We start from the raw sequence: 23,210 nt of genomic DNA, 5'->3' as shown, positions 1-23,210 counted from the left end.
CCGAAAAGTCAGTGCTCTCCTCCTGGCTGGCTTGCAGGCCAAGCCTTCCTGCCGGCCCCACCCTGCATTTCCAGCCTTGTCTCCCATAACCGTAACCGTGCTCCAGCCAGACTGGATAGGAGATCTCTGCAAAGTCTCCCGACTCTCCCATGACCATCCCTTTGTGGATACCATTCTCTCAGTCTGGGAAGTCCCCACTGGCCACACATGGAAATCCTGCTCATCCTCCTAAGCCCCCTTCTTCCCTGAAGCCACTTTTTTTGTTTCTGTCTTTTCCTTCTTTGAGCCCCCACCGCCCCTGTATTATCTCCCTCTCATAGACCTTGTATTTTCCTCATAGGACCTCATCCGGTGCTAAGTAGAGGGCACTCAATAAATGTTTGTTGAACACCTTTCTAAACACCTTTCTCCTGTTAAGGGGAGACACCTCTCTGTTGTGTGGGGCCTATTCTCTGGCAGGGGAGAGATCAGGCACAGGATTACTTTGGTCCAATCTTCACACTGTCTCACCCCTTAAATTCCCCAGCCAGCATCTTCTCAGTATAATTTGACGGTGTGCACTTCCTCATTCTGCCTTTTTCCTTCTCTAATTCCAAGCGACTTTCACTTACCTACCCCAAAGCACTACCTGTCCCCGCCTTTGTCATTTCCCCAAATTTAACTGCTCTCTTGTACAGAACAGTGCTCCTGGACTAAAACCTTGAAGGGAATTGCTCTTCTTCAAGGTCTGATGTGTCTCAGGGCACACAAGCAAGCCCTGCAGTTAAAAGTGTCATGAAATGGACTGATAAGTAGCCAGAAGCAGAATGCTGTGTATACACAAATGGCCCTGCATTGCAGGATGCAGTTTGGGAGTTCGAGCAAGAATTGTTTATTAAAATGCATGAGCTTACCGCAGCTTTACCGAGGAGATAACATACTTAACAGTCACTGGTAGAGCACTGCATCAGAGAATAGGAATTTTATGTGGATCTAAGTGAGTCTTTTGAAGTATTTTTTGATTCTTTTCATTAGGCAGGATGAAGCCATCTTTAAGGCCGTGTCGCTGGCATTAAAAGATGCACATTATATGTCAGCAACTACAGTGTAATGCATTCATTTTGTGTGAGCACAGCGAAAACACTTTGGAACACAGTTTATTTTGCAGAAAGACTGAATTAACCCTTCAACTGCTGTCCCATGCCACAGAACCGCCAATCCCGTCTCACGCCGTTGCGTTTGCTTATCATTATGTTCTTCCGCCTGTTTATGTACTAAGGATAAATTAAGTAAACAGAAGAAAATAAAGTGGGAAAGCGAGTGGCTTCTATGTGCACTCAAGCCTGTGAGGTGGGTGTCCCCACCCAGGCCTTACAGAGGAAGAAGGGAAATATCTAGCCTGAATCATGGGATCCAGAACCTTCTCAAACCCCAGGGGTGTGCCATCTCCCTCTGTAACTGAATTGCTTGGCCGGCCTTGTGCTATTTTTGTATTTCTCCAGTGCAGACCACTTTGTACCTGTCTGCTTATCAACACCCCGCCCACGTCTTAGTCAAGAGAGGCCTGGACCCTTCAGTTTTGTTGACTGCTGCTGGAGGCTAACCAGAGTTTTCCTTCCCTGTCTGTTCCAGTGGTTTCCCCTCACTTTGGGAAGAAAGAAAAATAGGGCTGGACTACCTGTACTTGGGGACAAGGAGGTAGCATGGTAGCATGGAATCGTCCATCAGCGGGGCCAGACAGCCTTTGCTTCGGCTCCCAGCATTACCACTTTTCAGCAAATGGGCCCGGGCAAGTTATGTGGTACTTCGTGGGTCGGTTTTCTTCTCTATGAAATAGCGGTGATGTCCCCGTCCTGGGGTGGCATGGCGCAGGGTAGGTACTTAACCAGTGTTGGTTCCATCCCACTACACCTTCCCCCAAATGCTATTCACACTCAGGAGAAATCCAGACATTTGAGCACGAGGAAGCGTTCCCTATATCCCTCTACCTTTCTCCTTTCCTCACCCCCAAGCCAAGCCTCACAAACGTGTCTTCTCCCTCTCTCCTCTCTGCCAACCTCCTCACCCTCTCAGGGCTAGATCTCAAGAAAGCCCAGGAATCTCCAGGAGAACCAGTCTTCCTCCTCTCGTCCGGTGGAGGCTCACAGGCTCATCCCTGTGGGCTGAGGGCAGAGGACCCACCTGGAGTTACAATACATTATTACCTCTCTGGAGAGCAGGAGGGGCAGAGAGAGGAGCCCACAGGTGTTTTTCCCAGTCTTCTGCCTATTCCATTTCACCACATTGCCCCCACCCAGGCATTCGCAAGGTGGTGACCTGGGTGCTAATGTCTTGAGGAACCACCCAGGTCAAGGTGCAGAGCCTGTCAGAGGCAGGTGGGGGAAGGGACTGACTAGGTGTGGGCTGTGTGGTACTCTTTGTTAAAAGATATTTATTTAGCCGGAGGACTATCTCGAACTCGGTCTATCTCAGTGAGTGAGTCACTTACTGGAAACTGTAAACACAGGTGTAATATTGGCCTGCGTAAGACCTGGATGTCCGAGGGAGGTGGAAGACCAGCTCTGTCCAGCTCAACCGTTCATTCTATATCCAGAACACCGAAGTTCCTAGAGGTTAAGCCATTGGCCTGAGTGAGGCTTAGTCCAGGGACCCAGGGGATCTGGAATCCGAGGTCGGGATTCCCAGCCCGGTTCCCTCGCGCCCCACCCTCCTCCCGCCCGCTACAGCGATGGACAATCCCGGTGCCCACGCAGCTTTCGGGACCGGTCTGGGATCCCGACCTCATTATTCCCCTCCTGACCCCTGGCTTTCTCGGCTCCCCCTCGCCGGCTCTCGTGCCTTCCCCGCCCCCCGAGTCTCGCAGAGCCGGCTGGATGAAGGGATGCCGGACACCTATGATACCTCTACAGACATTGTGGTAAGAGCCAGGCTGCCGGCACCGAGAGTCGCCGTGGCAGAGGCGCGCACCGCGGTCTCCGGGGAGGGGGCAAGCCGGGGCCCCGCTCGCGGGTCGGACGGCGCCCAGTCCCGGGCCAGGGGCGGGGCCTCGCGGCCGGGAGCGGGCGGGCGGGTGGGCGCGGGTGGGAGGGGCGGGGCGGGGAGAGTTTGGACGACTCGGGGCTGAGAGCCTCAGCCCGCCGGCGGGGAGCCGGAGGCGCGCGGGCCCGGGTAGGGGGTGGGGGCGCGGGGAGGCGGCGGGGACTGCGGAGGTGCGGCGGGAGCCTGGGCGGGCGGCGTAACCGGAGGCGGAGGGGGCGGAGCCGCGCTCGCAGCTGCCACCCGGCCTCCGGGCCCAGGCAGAGGACACCCGCCCGCGGCCGGGCACGCACTGCGCGCGCTCACTCTCCAAACAATGCTCCGAGGCGCCCGGCCGGGCGGCTGGCTTCTCGGCGACCGACGGCGAGGCCGGGGGAGCGCGGCCCCGAGGTGAGCCCGCGACGCTTTCTCCAAATCCGGCCTCTTTTTGTCTGGCAAACGTGGCCGCAGAGGGGAGCTCCGGGGGAGCGCTGCGGTCGCCGAGAGGGCGATCCCCTGTCGGCGTCCCCCGGGGTGACAGGCGGCCGCTCGGGGAGGGTGGAGCGTCCGGACCGCGTGCGCCGGGGCTTGTGCTCCAGGTGCAGGCACGGAGCCCGGAGCACACGGGAGCCGGAGGGCAATGTTTTCGATTCATTCGAGCATCGCGCTTTTTAAAACGGGGAAACTTTCCTTCGAGTTCGGGGAGGGGACACCGACTGTTGTGCTGGTCTTGCTGGTCTTGCTGTTCAGTCTGGGGCAGGGGACCCGAGCGCTTTGCGAGTTGCTAGGGGGGACACTTCATTTCCGCGGCAGCCGTATTGTCAAAGGAGCAGAGGGAGAGGCCGTTCAGGGATCCCGGGGGTGATGGTTTGGGGCCGCAGGATAGCGGCCGCTGGCGCTGCCACGGGTTAGATGCCAGCCTCCGAGTCTCCGGAGGGAACGAGATGATGCCTCTCTCCCGAGCCTTCTGAAAGAGGGCGTACCGTGGGCACGTTCTTAACCTTTGCGTGTGCTGCTCGTGTTCCCAGCCGGACACACACACACACACACACACACACACACACAAGCACACCAGGAGAAAATAGAACCTCTCCACCTCTCCGCTTTCAGGTCCTGTAAATGGGAATGGAGGCAGGGCCCGCTGTGTTTATTTTTCTCAGGTAAAGCTCAGCCAGCAAGGACATGGCTTTGCAGAACTGGATAGGAAAGCCCAAAGGTCTAGGGGCCAGGAATTTTGCAATGCCATCAGTGCAGAGTCAGGTTCCACGGACCTTACTGATCACTGGCCTGATCCGTGGTAGCAACCTTTTCCCGTTTTGAGAGGGACATTTGACAGGAAGCCCTGGGGAATTGTGCGGTGACTTTGCCATCCTGTTGTCCTGTGGAATTCGGCCATCCTCCTTACTGGTTTAGACTGTAGTAGGTCTAACCCATGAAAATCACATTGCTACTGCTGAGATGAGATTGCGTACGTAGCATTGGAGACGGAAAAAATAAAATGAAAAGTTGGGCGAATATCACGACTTACCCTCTGAGGGGTGGGGGAAGGAGGGTGTTAAGATTGTCACTTTGTTCTTTCTGCCTGGGCAACCCTTGCCAGTGGAGTATTGAAAACCAGACACTTTCCGTACCTACTTTTCTTTTCCACTGTTGCATTAATTTAACGGTATGTATACATTTATCAGGTGAGTGTTTTTTGGAATTCTGTCACTTCGGGGTGAGGCATGAACAGCCTTTGATGCAAGCATGAAGGGGTATTTAGAGCCAAAAGGTTTAATTTTACAGATCTGGCCATCATTCTTCAGATTCTTTTGGAAATGGGATGGGAGTGTGTCTGACAACTTCAGTCTTGCAAATTGCAGCCACAAATCTAGTGCAGAAGTTTGCAGAGGCAAAGATGTTTTATCACGACTTGGATCAGAAAGAATGCTGGGATCTTTTTCTAATCTTGCCCTGCTACCTCCCACTGAACTGGGGGAATTTGCATAATTCTGGGGGCCGCCTCCCTTCGGAGGTAAGGAACGTGGGCAGGAAGGTACCATTCCCAGGCTGTGGAGAGTTGGCACTGGGAAGCGAAGCGACGTTCCTGGTTTGTGAGCGCCACTTGGGTTTTTCACCATCTTTCACAGAAAACAAATAGGGGATAATTCCAGGCATGGAGCTCCCCAGACAGAACTGGGAAAGCATCTTTTCTGGCTTGACAGGATGGTAAATTCTGTTTGCTGTGACTGAGAAACCAGTTGTAACAGGATGCAGTGAGTCAGTGATGGTGGAAGGCTAGCACTTCATTCTGTTCTCTTCTTCAAAGACTGCCCCTAAAAACCTTTGCATCTCTGAGCAGTCGTGTCGGTGAGAGTTGTGCCCACATCAGAGAATTTCAGAGCTGGGCCTGGGAGCGAAGAGAGGGTGCACAGGCTGTGGCCAGGGTTCTGAGGGAAGCTTCCCACTCATCAGTAATCCAGAGCCTACCCGAAGTCCCAGGGCGGTGGTGGGCCATCGGCGACAAGGAGTGGGGACCTCTGGCACCAAGCAGACATGACAAGTTTGTGCTCGCAGCTGCCTGTTGGGGAGGAAATGAAATGTGACCTCCCTGGACTGCCTCTTTGTGAATCTGTGGTAGCCCCGAGGAAGTGGTTGGACACCCACCTCCACAGTTAACTCAGCCTTATAAGGAGCTGCAGGAACGCAGAAGGGACCACAGAGAACTGGTCTTTAAGCTTTCTTCCCTACTGTCATCAGGGTGTGGGGGGGGCGGGGCTCGGGAGCCTCTGACTGTAGTAAACGGGAGACTGTTTTTCTCTGTGGCCAGGAAGCCTGTCGGCTCCCTAAGAAAGGACCAGCTCCTCACCTTGGGGCAGGGATCTGGAGACTTGCTCTCCGAACACCACTGTGCTTCCTCCCCTTTTTCCTCCTTGCAAGATTTAGCAGCTGAGCCTAAAGCTCTCCGTGGCTCAAAATTATGGGAGGAAGAAAAATCCTTGCTATCCTCCTCTGCTTGTTGAAGCTTAGTGACCTCTTCTGGGGAACTTGGTGAGGAATGAACCTGCTACTGGGGTGTATTTAGGGGAGGAGAAGAACCTAACCCACAATCATCTTAAAGAGAGGGATGCATAGGACCCACCAACAGTTGCTGAAAGACAAATACTTGTGTATTTCAGAGTGTTCATTTAGCTTAGTGAGGCAGTGGCTTTGCGGGCAACTTTGGAGGGAAAGGAGGTGAATTTAGCGCCAGTGCTTGCTGAATAAGCACCCCTGTCTGTGAGTGCGTGTGGGACAACAGAAAGAGAGCACTTTCCAAAACGATTCAGGAGTGGGCTCCTGGCTCAGTCTACCTGGTTAGTCCTGTTGATAGTTTAAGTTTGTTTGTTTGTTTGTTTGTTTGTTTATTTATTCATTTTTGAGAGAGAGAGAGCATGCGAGAGAGCGCACAAGCAGGGGAGAGGCAGAGGGAGAGGGAAACAGAATCTGAAGCAGGCTCTGGGCTCTGAGCCTTCAGCCCAGAGCCTGACGCAGGGCTCAGACTCACAAAGCATGAGATCATGACCTGAGCCGAAATCAAGAGTCGGATGCTTAATCAACTGAGCCACCCAGGTGCCCCTAAAGCTTTTTTTATTAAAAAGAATTTTTTTGTTGTTTTTAATGTTTATTTTTGAGTAAGAGAGACAGAGGGTGAGCAGGGGAGGGGCAGAGAGAGAGGGAGACACAGAATCCGAAGCAGGCTCCAGGCTCTGAACTGTCAGCACAGAGCCCGACGCAGGGCTTGAACCCACAAACCACGGGATCATGACCTGAGCCGAAGTCGGACACCTAACTGACTGAGCCACTCAGGCACCCCTGTCTTGGTAGTTTAGAAGGTATCAGCCTCAAAGCAAGTTCTCACTGGAGGACAGTGGAGAGCAAACCCTAGGGTAAAACTCCCTATTGGATGAGAATCTGTTCACCTTCGATTTATGAGGATTATTTTCTCATGAACACCCTCCTTATGAGGAGCTCAGTTCATTTAAGTGAGCAGAGAAAAGCAATGAGCAGCAAACAGATAATGGCCAGCAACTCTGTCTGATGAAGGACATGATGAGGTGAGGGGTTGCCCACACAGTTGGCCTCGCTTTCCGAAACCACCAACCCCCCTATGTCTATGGATGAATCTTAGTTTATGCCATTGCCATTGTTTTTTTTCCATCTGTGAGGTTTTTTTACTTATTTATTTAAGTAATCTCTACACCCAATGTGGGGCTCGAACTCACGACCCTGAGATCAGGAGTCGAATGCTCTTTGGCTGAGCCAGCCAGGCTCCCCTCTATCCGTAAATAGGGATAACAGCTACCTGCGGGGTGTTATTCAAGCTAATTGGTTAATATCTGCAAACTTCTGAGCTCATCTTGAATGGGCGAATTTGCTAGGTGCTAGGGGCAAACTCTGTGCTCAGTTTGACTGTCAGAGACACCTCTCTCAACAAGCTGACTGCCTTACCTCCTAGGGCTATCATAGGGAAAAATAACTGTGATAATCTCTTCCCTCTGTTCTGTTCTACCAGCGACCCTTAGACCACAGGGCTGTGGTGGTCAGGCATTTCTTTTTCTGTTTTCCCCCCCTTGACCTGCAGCCCCTGCTCTGTTGACCTCACTGAGCACTGGGTTGAATAACTTATATTTAGTAAGGAGAGGAGGGCAGATTCCCCAGATGCCAGACCTCCTGACACAGTTCCCCTGAGGGGCAGGCCGGCACCACACCTCTCCCCTTTCTCCTGCATTTAGTCTCCACCTGCCCAGAAGCACCATTAGAGCACTGGTCTCCGGGCGCAGGCCTGCCTGCTTGCTCAGTCCTTGGTTACAGATTGTGGCCTGTCCTCCGGAAGCCACCGTTTTTACTTGCAGAATTACTTTGTAGTTCTTGTCCCAAGCTCTAGACACCCCAGCAGCAGGGAATGCATGGAAGACAGGGCAGTTCCTCATCTAAAACTCTATGTGATTTCTTCCTGCCACAGTCCCCAAACCTCAGCGCTCGGGACTTCAGGGGACTGAAATGTCCACTATGCTCTGTACTCCTGTATCAGAGTTGCGTTTAGTTTTTACAGCTTCCGATAAGGCTGCACCACTGCAGAGTGACTAGGAGCCTTAGGACAAATAGGTGAGGGTCTCAGAAGAAATGGAATGCTAATCTTGACCTTTTCTTCTCCCTTTTTCCTCTTCCCTCCCCTTCCTACTCCCCATTCAAATAATTAGACTCTAGGGTAATGCAGCCATCCTCTGGCCGCGTGGATCTCTGATCAGGCAGATCCCTGCCATTCCCGGGAGCCGCTCTGTGCCCCGCATCTGCCTCCCATAAGACCACGCCAGAGAGCTGGGCACAAGATGAGCCAGCACACTGTCTGCTCAAGATGCACCAGACCGTCCGACTGAGCCCCGCGAGCCCAAAAATGTCTGCGTGCAGTGACTTTGTGGAGCACATCTGGAAGCCCGGGTCCTGCAAGAACTGCTTCTGCCTGAGGAGTGACCACCAGCTGGCACCCGGCCATCCCCAGCCGCGAGCAGGCAGCCTGCCCCCTCCACCTCGCCTGCCCCCCAGGGCGGAGACCTGCCGCCAGGAAGATGACGCTGTGAACAGCTCCCCCTACTCCAAGCCCACCATCGCCGTGAAGCCCACCATGATGAGCTCAGACACCTCTGACGTGTGGACAGAGGCGAACCTGAGCACCGAAGTCTCTCAGGTGAGGCTGACGAACCCGTGTGGTATTTTTACAGGGGCCGCTCTTGTTGTAACGCTTGGTGACTGGCTGGCAGCCAGGGAGAGCTGTTGGAGCAAGACTTCTGCAGGACAGAATGGCTTCCCGTCAGCTCGCCCCATGACTGTCCCGTCCTGGCTGCTGCCCTCCTTTCCAGCTGTCCCTTTAGGCCAAGAACCATCAATCCAGTCCCTCAAGTTTAAATGCAGACTGGGTTAATTATTTATCTGGGGACACACCAAAATGAAGCTTTTTTTTTTTTTAAGTTAAAAAATGTTTTAATTGATAATTAAAAATATATACGCAAGTAGGGGTAATTGTATAACAAACGCCCTGCATCCCACTGTCCTTCGCCATGAGTGTCAACAGACCAACTCATGACCGGGTCTGGTCTTGCTTCCTCTCCACCCCCACCTCCACCCTGCCTTCCCTGTGATTTTGAAGCAAATCCCAGATATCACATCATTTCCGTACATGTCTTAAAAGATAAAGTCTTCTTAAAAAATAGAACTGCAATACCAAGATCGCCCTTAAAATATTAGCAGTAGTTCCTTCATATCCAGTTCCCAGCTGGCGTTCAAATTTCCAGCTGTGAACGTTGGATTTTAGCAACTTTGACCTGGGATACCTAAAGACGGTCACATCCCTAGAGATTAGCCTGTTCTGCTCATCCCACAGGTCACCCTTACAAAGATGTAGTTATTTAGAGGCCGTGCAGAGCCCGCTGCCTCTAGACGCGTCTAAGATGCTGTCAGTCAGTCTAGGACATTCTCAAACTGCTTGGGACTTGTTTGACCTTTCTGTCTAGTCTAGTTTTCCTAAACCATCATGGTGGGTGGATCAGGAAGGGTGCGCGAGCCTGTGTAAAATCAGAGGTCAGTTTTATATCGGAGGTGGCTTAACTGAAGAGAGGCCCTTCCTGTGGTTGCACGTAGCTCCATGTCCCTGCTCTATTTGTCGTAAGCCAGTCACACCCACTCGCCAGGCTACGTTCACTACCTTCAGCCTTCACAGACGTAAGCCAAGGACTCTTTCAGTTCAGAATCATCTTGGAAAGGAAGCAAATGCAAGCCCTACTTTGAGGCTGCTTCTAAAAGTTTGGGGGCAGGGAGAGACTTTTTTTTTTTAAGTTTATTTTTATTTATTTTTTTTGAGAAACAGGTAGAAAGCAAGCAGGGGAGGGGCAGAGAGAGAAGGAGACAGGATCCCAAACAGGCTCCACACTGTCAGCACAGAGTCCGATGCGGGGCTTGAACTCACGAACGTGAGATCATGACCTGAGCCTTAACTGACTGAGCCACCCAAGCACCCCGGGGCAGGGGGAGACTTTAAAAGGGAAGGACGAGGGGACTGTGACTTCAGGGATGGGAATGAGCAGTCCACATCTCTGTCTCCTAGTTCAACTAGTCCGGCCACTTACGTAGGCTTGGGCCGAGGTCATTGGCAAAGCCCAGAGAGCAGCGAGGGGGCTGGGACCCAGCTCAGAAACCACCCCTCACTCTCTTGCCCCACCGCCCAGCCAAGGTATTTTAAAAAGCCTTAAGACTTCAGTTTCTTTGGGAATGTACTGTGGCATGGTTATCAAAAAACTAACAAACATGGAGCGAAAATTAAACTCAAAACTCTCTTTTCAAAGCTCTTAGGAGAACTTACCTCATCAGGCAATTTTGAGGGAGAAGGCAGAATGTTCCTTTTCAGGGTTTTTCCTTCCCTTACCTCACAGATTGAAGCCAAAAGAATGACAGCCCCCGGGGAGGGAAGCACGGCTGGGTGTCTGGGAAGGCCAGTGGCTTCGTGGGTGTGACAAGGAGGAGAGGCTGTGGGGCGATCAGAGGGGGAGGCGTGCTGGAGAGCTTCCTCGCTGCAGCACAGAAGACCGTTCACAATGTCATGGCACTTCCCTCTCACTTTTTCTCTCTTCCTTTTTTCTCTGACAAGGTCTAATGTAAGTCTTTTAACCTTGGGGCTGTGTAGGTCATCTGGAGACGAGCCCCCGGCAAGCTCCCCCTCCCGAAGCAGGACGACGTGCCGATAGTTTACCTGGGCAGCTTCCGTGGCGTCCAGAAGCCTGCCGGGCCCTCCGTCTCCGCAGATGGCCACTCTCGCTGCCCCCCTGCGTATGCCATGGTTGGTCTGCACAGCCTCGAGGCCCGGGGGGAGCGGAGCACTGCCTTCCACCCACTGAGTTTCCCCAATGAGAAGGGGGGGCGAGAAGATAAACCCGTGTTTCCCTGCCAGGAGCTGACCTCCACTCAGGAGAGCTTCCGCCAGAAAGTGGCTGCCTTTGCCGGGATGACATCTGGCTGTCACAAGGGCGCCGGGCCCTGCCCCTCTCCACAGCCACTGCGGGAGTCCCTGGCCTCGGAGGATGACAGCGATCAAAGGTGCTCGCCTTCAGGGGACAGCGAGGGGGGGGAATACTGCTCCATCCTGGATTGTTGCCCCGGGAGCCCCAGGGCCACGGCCACCTCACAGGCTGTGAGTTCTCGGTGCAGGCCTGGCGGAGGGGACTGCCCAGCAGTGTGCTGGGGGCAGGCAGTGTGTGAGGGGTCCACTGAGGAGCAGAAGCGGGTTGTGAGCTTCCCGAGGGAGTGCTGTAGCCAGGGCCCCACGGAGAACCCTCCCCGCCTGGGTCCCAAGAAGCTGTCCCTGCCCTCAGAGGCGGCCGGTTCTTCAGACGGCCTCTCCTGTGGGAGTCCCAGCAGCGGGGCCAGCAGCCCCTTCGCCCCCCATCTTGAGAGTGATTACTGCTCCCTCATGAAGGAACCTGTGCCAGGGAAGCAGCAGGACGCTGGCTCGAACAGGTGCCTTGGACTGACTGGGGAGCCCCAGCCTCCAGCCCACCCCAGGGAGGCTGTACAGCCTGAACCCATCTATGCTGAGAGCACCAAGAGGAAGAAGGCGGTTCCAGCACCTCCTAAGCCACAGGCCACAGCGGAACACGCAGCAGTAGCTGCTCGGGGCCAGGGCCAGGTACGGACAGCTAATGCCTGGGCTCCGAAAGCGCCATCTGGCTGGGGCCGGGACAGGGAAGGCCCAGATAAGGTTCCCCAGGTGGCAGCCACCATCACGGTCATGGCAGCCCATCCGGAAGAGGACCGCCGGACGATCTACCTGAGCAGCCCCGACTCTGCAGTGGGGGTGCAGTGGCCACGCGGGCCCCTGAGCCAGGACTCAGAGGCAGGTGAAGAGGAGACTTCAGCTGGCCAGGGGCTGAGCTCCAGAGAAAGCCACCGCCCCGACGCGAGTGAGAACACACCCAAGGGGAAGCCTGCCATTCCCCCCAAGCTGTCCAAGAGTAGCCCCGGAGGGTCCCCAGTGTCGCCATCTGCCTCCCCACTCTCTGACCTCAGCGAGGGGAGCGCTGGGGGTGGTCCTGGACCCCAGGCTTTAGCCGGGGGCCCCACTGACTCTGCCTCCTCCTGCCGGGCCAATGGCGTCGCCACCAATGACTCTGTCTGGTGCCACCCACCTGCCGCCACTGCCTCAGCCTTGGACCAGCGGCGGCCCCGGTACCAGACTGGGGCCTGGAGTCGTCAGTGCCGGATAGAGGAAGAGGAGGAGGTGGAGCAGGAGTTGTTGAGTCAAAGCTGGGGACGAGAGATGGAAAACGGCGCCACAGACCCCTCAAACTCCTCTGCCTGGCACCGTCTCCACCCCACAGACGGCTCCTCTGGGCAGAGCAGCAAAGTCGGGACCGGGATGAGCAAATCGGCCTCTTTTGCCTTTGAGTTCCCCAAGGACAGAAGTGGGATTGAAGTGTTCTCACCTCCTCCACCGCCTCCTAAGTCGAGGTGAGTATGACTGTCTGTGTGTAAGTCGGGCTCGTTCCAGAGGACTGGGGGAGGGCTCTTCTAGAAACCTGTGCTGTTGCCCACCTACCAGAAGCCCTCGGGCCCAAGCTCTGGGTCTGGCACTCTGGGCACCAAGTATCTGCCCAAAGGCCTTGTGCCTTTATGTAAATTTCTAAGTTGATGTTTGTGCTCAGCAAAAAGACCTACAGGCTGTACCCTGCCTGGGACTGGCTATTTGAAATAAATCTTTGCAAGAAGCACCGCTAAGCTGTCCCTCTTTCCTGATGCTTGTAGTTTTATAAGCTGGTACTCTTTTCCTCCCCATCTCTCTGGAGTGTCTTTAGCAGACTTTTCTAGGGAAAACCCTGAGATTCTCCGTTTATTTAAACATGCAGAAGAATGCCAAAGGAGGCTATGCTGCAGAATTTGGAGAGGCAAAGAGATGGGGAGGCCCATGGGCAATGCCAAATGTGTGCTCCAGAAACAGGCCTTGGAGCCAAGAGCCAAATAGTAGGAGGCTCTGTGCGAGGTTGGTAACCTTTAGATGTGGGCTTTTATGGAGGGAAAAAAGTAGTTTCATTTTAGCGTGCTGAAACTCACAGCTTTGTCCACCGCTTTGCTGCTGTCTCCTGCCAGTTTAAAGTACCTTTCAAAGGCCTAAGGTAAATAAATGCCTTTTTAAAGGTATTGAGTTGTGCATGGAATTTAAATTCTGGAAGAAAAAAAAAATGTCCTTCTTCAAGCAAAACTGATTCCTATCAGGGAAAGGAGAAGCCTGCTGTTTTTTAAAAAATGACAGCCTTTCCAAACAGACTTTCTCTAGCGGTGTCATTTCCAGGGATTCTGTTTCAGCTTACGTGCCTCCGGGTTGATGTCAGAAGCAGGGAAACTGACCACAGAGAGATGCAGCTGTGAATACTTGACTTTGAACATCAAGGCGTCTCAGGCTCTGATGCTCTCTAACATGGGCTTTTTCAGTGACCACTACTTTGTTCTGGTATTGCGCTGGCCACCTGCCAGTGGTATAGACATCCTCAGGTGATTGCAGACTCTCTTTGGCTATAGTTTTAACTTCCTGAGTGAATAAGGGATCCAGCAGCTAAGAATAGCTCCCGTTTATATGGTACTTACTATGGGTCAGGCCTGGATGTAAGGGAATTAGACATATTAATTCATTTGATCCTCAGAACAGCCCTAGGAGACAGGGATTACCATCCCCAATTTACAGATGACAAAACAGAGATAGAAGGAGCTGAAGTCACCTGCCAAAATTACACAGCTGTACCTGCTCCTAAATACATAGGGCGCTTCAGCAGGTGTAGGAAGTGAACAAGACATCTGTCTGCCTCCGGCCTGGGTTGGTTAGTGAGAAGCATGGGCTTTGAACTTGATCAGAAAATCAAGTTTATAATGCATCTGTCTCATCTATGGGCTGAGTGATCTTGAGCAAGCCACTTGCCATGACTGAGCCTTCCTAAAATTGGATGGTAATAACAATACTTTTATAACACCCTGTTGCTGAAAGACTCAAATGAGATGAACAGAATCCAGTAGAGGGTATAGTTATGTGGGCAAAAGCCACCTGGAGCTCTTGACTGTGGCAGGGACACCCACACCCTATAGGAAACTTCTAGCCCAATCCCAGGCACCCACCTGAACACCCCCTCATTCCTCAGAGAAGAAAGTAAACCTTTCTCATGTAAGAATTAAGGGCTTGGAGGAATCCAGTCACCATAGCAACATAACTCAGGGTTTGCATTAGCATCTGGGTTGAGATCTGAGGTTTTTGGCCCAGTTTATAGAATAAAACCATTGGATTATACATAGCTCAAACCAGGTGGGAATCTCAGAGGTCCTGGGTTCCAGCTCTTAAAAACAAAAAACAAACAAAAAAAGTTGTTAGTTTAAGGGCTTTTAGGAAAAAAAAGTCTGGGAAATAAATTTGGCTTAAGGGAGCCCAGAAAAGAGAAAAGAGCATCTGGTACTATTTAAAATAAAACAAACTCATATATATTTTCATTTGGGGAAGATTTTTTTAATCATTACTGACATGTCTTGAGTCATCACGTCTCCCTCATGAGGAGATAAGAGGACAGGCTTGGGACCATAAGCTGATTTTTAATTCTGGAACTCAGTACTTCTGAATCCTTCTGAGGAGGGTGCCAGAAACCCCCAGTCTTCAAATCTGGCAGGTCAGGGTGATGGCAAATTGGACCATTAATGAGAATACAGCCCACAGTTGATGCAGGACCAATACCAGTAGCACAGTGGAAACTATGTTAGGCTGATGTCAGTTTCCAAGATGGAAGATGTTAGAAGGTCTTTGAATGACATTCAAGGTTAACTTACTTTCTTTCCATGGGCCATTTGCTAATAGGTCCTATTTCTAAGAATCAGCCTCACTTTCAAGCAAAGAGAACGAATCTCATGAGGTGTATTAAGTACACTCGACCCTCTAGAGAAAGGGGTTGTTTCATGCAGGACAGTGTTACTTTTCACTTACGTTTACTTAGTTCCTTCTGCTTTCTTGGACTATTCTGGAAGAACACAATCATTTTCTGGTTTGCCTGTGGTCCTATTTTACAAAATTGTGGCTTGGAGGAAAAAAAAAGAAAAAAAAAAGATGTTGAGAATGACCTGACTTTCCTGTGGTCTTATTTTGGATGTTTGGCCGTAGCTTGTCTGTCTGTCTGAGATATTGTCCTCCGTAAACTCCCATTAGGGTTCTGGAGAAAACTCTTGCTGTAATGTCATGTAGGACTTATTTCCCACAGGTTTGTCTTCTAACCAGAAGTACCTGTCAATCTTCACCTTTGAACTCTGCCCTAAACTGGGGCACTAAATCATTCCAGAGACTCAGTGAGGTCTGTCAGTCTAAGTAGATGAGCCCGGATGTGCAGGTGGTTGCCTTGGCAACAGCAGGTACCCACGGACCCAGACTGTACCTCAACTACTGGGAGGAAAACTAGGTGCACTTCAACACCTCTAAAGGGCTCCCAGCATAGGACATGGGCATTGAGAACCTTTGTCCTACATGACATTACAGCTATTCTCATTAAACTTCTTAGTTTAAATGTCATGTTCAAGACTTAAGGCAGTTTAATGAGAATAGCAGTGCCTGGGGGAAATAATTAAGATGCAGAAGAATCAAATTTATTTCTGCCTTTTATTTCTTCGCAGTTGCAAACCTGGTTTTAAATGACATACGGCTTTTGAGTGACAAGGTCAGTTGAGGGAGGATCATCTGATTAGGGCAGACGGGAATTTCATAGAGAAACCCCAAATTAGGATGATAGGCCTGAACTGAGAGGACGAGTTGGAGCCCAACAAGGGAATAAGAACTCAGACAAGGTTTATACGGTTTTAGTGTCCAAAGGTCTGGCCCTAGGTGAGACTAATTGAAAGTAAAACATTTCTCCGAAAAAGTGAGAGACGTTTACTTTTGAAGTTATCACTCATGCTGATTGTAATTTTAACCCACTACTTAACTGCATTCTCTTCCTCCTCTGGGGGGGTGGGTTCTGGAGGGCAGAGACGGAGTCTGTCCTCGGGCCTTTGCTCACGCTTGACTCCCTCCTCTCCCTCCCACATTCTTCTCGGCAGACAGGTGATGACGGGGTCATGGATGGAGCACTTTTCTGTCCACAGAAGTGGCCACTTGGCTAACCAGAGGGATCAAAATGACTTCATTGTGTGGTCTCTTGGTAACATGGACTCTCAGTGTATGAGTACCATGGCCGGATTGGTATTTATCTCCAGACTCCATCTACAATCTGCGTAAAGCTCCAGATGCTTTATTCCTGCAATACTTTCTGCTATAGTGGATTACGGTGGGATGGCAACTATTTACTAGGAAATCCCATAGTCCTGATGGCTTTTCTGTGTGGCATTTTGAAAATCACAGTTTGTATTAGAAAACACTGTATGTGCCTTGAGAATCTTCTCTGTGTTTAGCCTTTTTGACAAAGCTGAGATAAGTCGGCTGGAGGTCAATGTGGACCAGGGAAGAATGAATACTGGGGATACTTCAGGGAGAGAAACTGCCTGCACATATACTCACCAAGTTTGGCAAACAGAACAAAGCACATCCACGATGCAAGGTTAAGGTTAGATTCTGCTCCCGACCAGGGGCAAATTAATAGTCGGCTTCTTCCCATGAGTTTGTGGATAGAACCTAAAATCACTGGATATCTAATGATGCTGTCTGGACCGGGGACCATTAACATTGATTCCTAGATTTCTCTTCTGTAATTTAAAAAAATTACTGAGTTGAGCAGTAGTCTATATCAAATATTTTGGAGGTTTTCTCCAGTTTTAAGCATACATTTATGGCTAAGGCTAGGGATTAGTGATTCTTTAATTCATCAGATATCTACTAACCGCCTACTTTCTATTATGTTCTAAGGTGCTAAAAGTCAGTCACTGGGGTTCTGCTCTTTAAGGCCCCTAAGGGTTGAGTTGGTATACATCGAATCAGTAGGTGTGTAACATGACCACCAAGGGTTCTCCCTCTTCTTTGGTTTCCTTTGATGAGACTGGTCATCATAGCAACTGGATTCTCAGCACATTCTCATTCTGTTGAGTAACACAGAGGTAAGCTCAGCTTGGCGTCCAAGAGGAATGAAAGAATAGTCCTTTCTTTAAGTGTCTTTTGACTCGATCCAAGACCAAGCTTAGTACAGGTATATAGACAACCACTTATTTTTGAAAAGTCAGGGTTGGGGAAGATGCTCCTTGAAGGTCATGAGCATGCTTAGCCATCTGTAATAACACAGTGTCCTGTGTGGTGCCTGGCACATAATAGATGCTCAAGAAATACTGGGTAAATTGGAGGCAGAGACCGTGCCCTGTTTATTTCAGTTTCTCCAAAAGCACTGTGCTTGAGAAAGAAGCAAGTAGCTTTAAACACTTGTATCAGTATCTTTCTGAAACCCAGGTTTCTGGATTGCCCCAGTACTCTGTTCATGCCTCTGTTTTGGTAATTAACACAGTATTGTCTTGCACTGCATTACATTGGATCCATATTTGTATCTCCTCAAGAAATTGTAAACTCCTAGGAGTGCAAGCACCATGTTTCATACATTTTTCTTTGACTTTCCCATAGGCTACCTTGTAGCACAGTGCCTGGGACATAGTAGGTATTCAATAAAGGATTATTGAATTGGGGGAAAAAAGCCAGAGCGAACTACACATCTTAGCCCGATTTTTCACTGGACAGCCCACTAGAATTCTGTGCCTAGCCTTGCTCAGTAGAACATTGTAACCTTGAGTAAAAGAAGCTGAAGTTAATAATTATTAATGCTTCAAGGTGGGCAAATACCATATAGGCACAATGCATCCTTTTATGGATTAATTTCCCTCTAATGATTATACATATCAGTTTTGCAACTGGACTCATACTCTGCTGCCCTTTTTTTTTTTTTAAGCTGAGCAGGTGTGTGGAACCAGTCCTCTCCTCTTTCCACAAAAATGTTCCTTTCAGGTAGTAATCACCTAAGGACTTTTTTCCCCAGCAGTGAGTCTCAAGAAATTCTAAGTGTGGCTTCACTTCTCTTGGGAATATATTTTTTATGCTTTCTGAGGTGGGTTGGAAAACAAGTGTGGGGCATATGATCGAGCCCCCTTTGTCCATCAAGTGATCAGAGGGACTTTTTTGTAAATTTGCCTGCCTACTTTTTGGGTGTAGAACTCACCAGTTGGTGAGAAATGATCACGATTTGTGGTGCGAGTAATTTGTTGTTATTTTGAGATCGTTGGTCTGCTCACGAAAGGACTTCCTTTTATCAGGGTTGATAAACCAACTGCAAAGAATACTCAGTGGCCCTTTCTGCAGCTGATAACTTTCAGAGTTTAAGATCAGGCTTCATCCTCTGTACTAGAATTGCTCATTCTTGCTTTATATTGACTTTGGGACACATCCCTAAAGATGCTGGCTGTTAAGGTGCTCATGCTGTTTCCATACAACTTTGTAAAGCCGCCTGCTTTGTGTAGCTGTTGTCTAATGCCTTGGATGGCTTATTCTCTGTGCTTCTCCAACAGGCTGACTCACAGACACAGCTGTTCTCCATGGGGGCAGGGGGCAGAAGGGGAACTTCCAGATTCTAGAGTGCTTTGAAAACTCCTTCCCTTTTTACTCATCTTACTCTCCAGTATCCATCGCTGTCAGATGATCCGCTGACTTCCTTGTTTGCTGTTTTTCAGCCACTTCATGCCCATTTATGCATCTGCTATAAAAACTTATCTGAAGTCTACAACCTGGGAGGTTAATTGGCATTGTTACCATGTATGTTACTGGGTTGCAGAAAGCCCTTCAGAATGGGTCTTGCTCTTCAGGGAGCTCCAAATGGCAGTCAAAATGAATGAGAAAATACAGCTACCCTGGATAAATGCAAGAACAGTTGGGATAAATTGACATATCAGTAAGCAAAAGGACCTTGAAGATCAGGAAAAAAGGGAGGAAGTCTTTGGAATTTTAAAACGAGTCACAGTGGGGATGCACTTAAAGATAATTCTTATTAATATGTGCAGATCAAAAGGAAGGTTTTACGAAGGAATGTTTTTGAGGGCCATTAGGTTGCATCCTCCACACCAGTTCCAATCAATTGGAGTAGCAGCCTGGGAGCTCCACGTGGAAAACAGGGTGACCTGCGGGAAGGCTCCCCTTGATGTGGATGCCTGTGCTGGATATTTATCAATCCAAGTTTGGAATCTAAGATTGAGAATCTAAAATCTATAATGTAAAATCATTGGTGGTCAATAACTACTCCCTACACTAATTTAAGAGTTCCATACCTGGGAGACGATCTGTGTTCTGTACAACCCAAGCTGTCCTAAGCAGACTTTGGCAGACGGTGGTTGTCTCTTTGATTACAGCCTCAAAGTTCAGACTGTTAGTGTCAAAATGTTTTGTAGTCTCTTGATGAGCGGTTATGAATATTCCATGAATGTTAACCTTTTTGGAGATCTGTATTTGAGTAAATAAGAGTTAGCCTTATGTCTTTTACCCATTAAATAATGTGTGTTCACTTAGCCATACCCTCTTTTGTTTGTAGCAGTGGTTTTCTTTTCTATGCCCTCGACAGGTGAGTGAGGGAGTAGGGGCAGGAAGTACGTCAAATCTTTTAGAGGGATAGTTTGAAAATGAAAATTTAGTGCTATAATATAAATTTAAATTTGGGAGATAGAAAACAAAACCCTCGTTTTCATACACATAGAACATATAATTTTCTGAGTCTTCTTGGCTGGTGATGAGTTAGATTATCTGTTTCATAGAGATGTTCAATGTGGGGACAGAGCATGTCTCTTGAGGAGGAAGTACAAGAAAACAAAAGAACTGGGATAAGAATATTCACTGATCTGTTACATTTACTTGGTGACCTCCCATCAAATCTCTCAAAGTGTCTTTTGTATATTCACGTCCTCTCCAAAACCTGAAACAGAAATCGCCTCTACCGGTGGATCCTAAATCCAGCCCCTTGACCCTACTTCTTTTCTACTTTCAGTGCTGGTCCAAATTTCTTATAATAGCAGAGAAACGTAATGAAAGAGACTCCTCACCGTTCAGAGTCTGAAGTTTCCTTGGTCTTGACAGTCATTTAGTCACTAAATATTGAGGACTTGGTATAGGTGGACCTAATATGAATTATTGAGTCAAATTAAGTATACATTCCGCCCCTACAATCTTCATTCCTCAGTGTTTGGCCTCAGAGAAACGCATAGGTCAATAAGGGAACGTATATGATGAAGGTCATTACAACATCCTTCACAGTGGCAGGCAGTTGGTACAAGCCCACATATTCCTTTCTAGGAAAACAGAAGAGTAAAATGTCATGATTGTGAAATGAAATACTTAACAGCAGTCAGAAGCTGTGGGCTGGAGTATAATCAGAAACATGGATGAACCTTGAACTAGTATCAAGTGAAATAACAGAGAGGCAGAACAAGATCTGTAACACAATGTAATGAATATAAATTGAAAACATGTAAAGTAACCCCATATCTTTTTAAAAGATAAATCCAAGGGTATATATCCAAGGAAACCCAGTGAGTACCTGGAAGTGGGAAATTGGGAAAGTGGAGAATTAGTGTAGAGATGGGGATGAAGGGAAAAACTAAAATAACACAGATCAATGTGAAGGTGTTTCATTAATCGAAGCATACGATGATCTCACCTCTCTACACTTGAAGTAAACAGGAACATAAGAAAGACTGAATCATGAGAGAGAGAGAGAGAGAGAGAGAGAGAGGACTTATTTGCCAGAGATAAGGATGGCAACAAAGAATATAAAGAAAAATGAATGTTTGGAAGAGCTTGTCATAGCTGCTTTGGAGAATGGGAGGTCAAGTGCAAGGATTCCCAGGAAGCCCCCAGAGCTAGCTGAAGGCAGGGAACGTGAATCAATTGTGGCCCCAGGCTGCACGGTTATGCGCTTTCCTGGAGCAGCACTGGCCGACTGACCGGTGCAGGAGTGAAGATGGCGGATGATTGTCGTTACCCAGTGTGATGTCCTGATTTGTAATAAGAAATAAATCATTGGTCTTCGTTCCTGTTTCTAGTACAGAGCTCCTAAAACTCGCCCGACTCCACGAGTTTCCTAGGAGCCATAAAGGTGTGTTTTATTATGTTAATGAGGTGACTTTTGGACCCACCTAAGGATGGGGGCTGGTTGCCAGGAAATCAGCCAGGTGATTACAGGGTTAGAACTTTCAGTCCCACCCCCTAGCCCCTGGGGAGGCGTGAGGGCTGGAGGTTGACTCAGTCTTCTGTGGCCAGTGATTTGATCCACCGTGCCAATGTAACGAGGCTTCCATTAGACCCCGAAAGGATGGCGTTTGGAGAGTTACAAGGTTGGTGAACCTGTGGAGATGTGGGCAGAGCGGTGCACCGGCAGAGGTCACGGAGGCTCCGCGCCCGTTCTCGATACCTTATCCTATGCGTCTCTTCTGTCTGGCTGCTCCCGGGTTACCTTCTGTTAGTGAAATGTTCCTCTGAGTTCTGTGAGCTGCTCTAGCAAATGAATCGGACCCATGGAAGAGATTGTGGGAACCTCCTGTTGGTCAGGAGCACAGGTGGCGTCATGAACCTGTGACTTTCCTGGGTGGTTTAGCGGGGCTGAGCCCTTAACCTGCAGAATCTGATGCTGTCTCCGGGTTAGCTCGTGTCAGAATTGAGTTGAATGGTAGGACACCCACCTGGTGAGAATCAGTGGGGTAGGGAAACCCTACCACCATGGTGGAATTGGGTGACCACAACCCTTACTTAGGTTGGGGAGGTGCCAGCCAGGACGGAGGCCAGGGTGATGGAGCTGTTGAGAAGCAGCTAACGGGGCTGAAGAAGTGACCTGTGAGTGGGAAAGGAACCTTATCCTTTTTGGGCAACAGACTGGGCTGGAGTGGGGCGTGGAGAAGCAGATCATGTAGGGGCTTTGTTGCAAATAGTCTGACTCTCCCAAGCCAGCAGGGTAGGACCAAAGTCTAATTTAAATACACACAGAGGTCTTAAGCCAATAGTTGGGCTCAGAAACTGGGTTGACCAAGTGGATCTGGAGCATTTGCTGAGTCAAGAGAAAGAGGGAAAGAGAATTCTGAAAGCGTGGTTGCCAAAACCAGTCGTCTACAAACAGGAAGATTCTGGTCAGGCACAGATCATATTGGTGGCTGGATTCCAACAGGAATAGGTCAGGAGTAGAACAGTAATTCCCAAGTGGGTGAGTAAGAATTCGCTACTCCTATGGTTTACTCAACCACCAGAGTCCGTCAGTGGGGGCGGAGAGGGGCTGTGAACAAGGAAGGAATCCTGGGAGGTTCTGTTTTGCAGGTGGGAGGCAGGCTAATGTAACAAGAGGTTCTTGCGTTGCTAAATTTGTGTATAATGGAGCTCAGCAACCTGGTCAGATGTGGGCTTTGTCAGCCCCTGAGCCTGGGGCTACACTACAAATTACCAAGGTCTTGAATACGAACATTCAAACTGAGGTCTGGTTGATAGAAAGAGAAGTTCTTCCTACTTATTTTAGAATAATGCATGCCTTCGGAGCCTCATCCTGATGGAACCACAACGAAAGTAGAGGTAACGAGAGTGACGTCCGCAGCCCATCGCTGTTTTCCGCATCTCTCCAGTTAGAAACCCCCAGTTTACTGGAGACGGCGGAGTCTTCCTGTGTGTCTGTCTCTGTCTGTCTCCCCATCCCATCCATTCATCTTTCTGTATAAGTAACACCCTCTGTGTATCTGGTGCTGTTTTTACCACTTAGTAAGTATTAACTCATTGACACTTCCTAACAGCCCCATGAGATAAGTATTATTGTTACCCCCTTTAGGATGGATGGGATAGATGAGAGGCTGAAGCACAGAGAGATCAGATGCCCTTTCCAAGGCACCCAGCCCGGAAGCAGTGGAGCCGGGATCCAAACCGGGCAGCAGAGCCCGTGTGTTCACGGTCTTAACCACCACATCGGAGGCCTTCCTAGGTGACTCTGAAACCCATCGGAGAAGTTATGCAAATGCCTGTGTGGCTGCTCTTCCTAATGGCTCCTGAGGGTCCTCCCACGCTGCACTGGCCTGTAGGTGGGGCGGACAGTGGGCGGTGCCCCTCGGTGGATTGCAGCTGCTTGGTGGTCCACTCGTTACTCATCTTTTCATCTCTTCCTTTCTGCCCCTATGTGAACGGATGGAAGACCGTCCTCCTTGACTTTCCAGGCCGG

At 49.7% G+C, this 23,210-nt stretch overlaps 1 protein-coding gene across 5 annotated transcripts in view; it reads left to right on the top strand.

Moving 5' to 3' along the window:
• Positions 1-23,210, top strand: part of PRAG1 (PEAK1 related, kinase-activating pseudokinase 1) — a 108,981-nt gene that overhangs the window by 54,734 nt on the left and 31,037 nt on the right. Inside the window, exons 1-4 of one of the 5 annotated variants that reach the window (XM_053216366.1) lie at positions 3,266-3,405; positions 8,217-8,701; positions 10,691-10,843; positions 10,955-12,510. In XM_053216366.1, coding sequence (XP_053072341.1) covers positions 8,372-8,701; positions 10,691-10,843; positions 10,955-12,510 — 2,039 coding nt within the window. In that variant the 5' untranslated portion in view covers positions 3,266-3,405; positions 8,217-8,371. Of the gene's footprint in view, positions 1-3,265; positions 3,406-8,216; positions 8,702-10,654; positions 12,511-23,210 lie in introns of those variants that run through there. The other 4 variants (XM_053216367.1, XM_027077294.2, XM_053216365.1 and 1 more) reach the window with 4 other exon arrangements.

This window comes from Acinonyx jubatus, chromosome B1 (genome assembly GCF_027475565.1).
Source record: "Acinonyx jubatus isolate Ajub_Pintada_27869175 chromosome B1, VMU_Ajub_asm_v1.0, whole genome shotgun sequence".
Classification (NCBI taxonomy): Eukaryota; Metazoa; Chordata; class Mammalia; order Carnivora; family Felidae; genus Acinonyx; species Acinonyx jubatus.
Note: the sequence above shows the minus strand (reverse complement) of the source record. Positions and strands in the feature narration are given on the sequence as shown.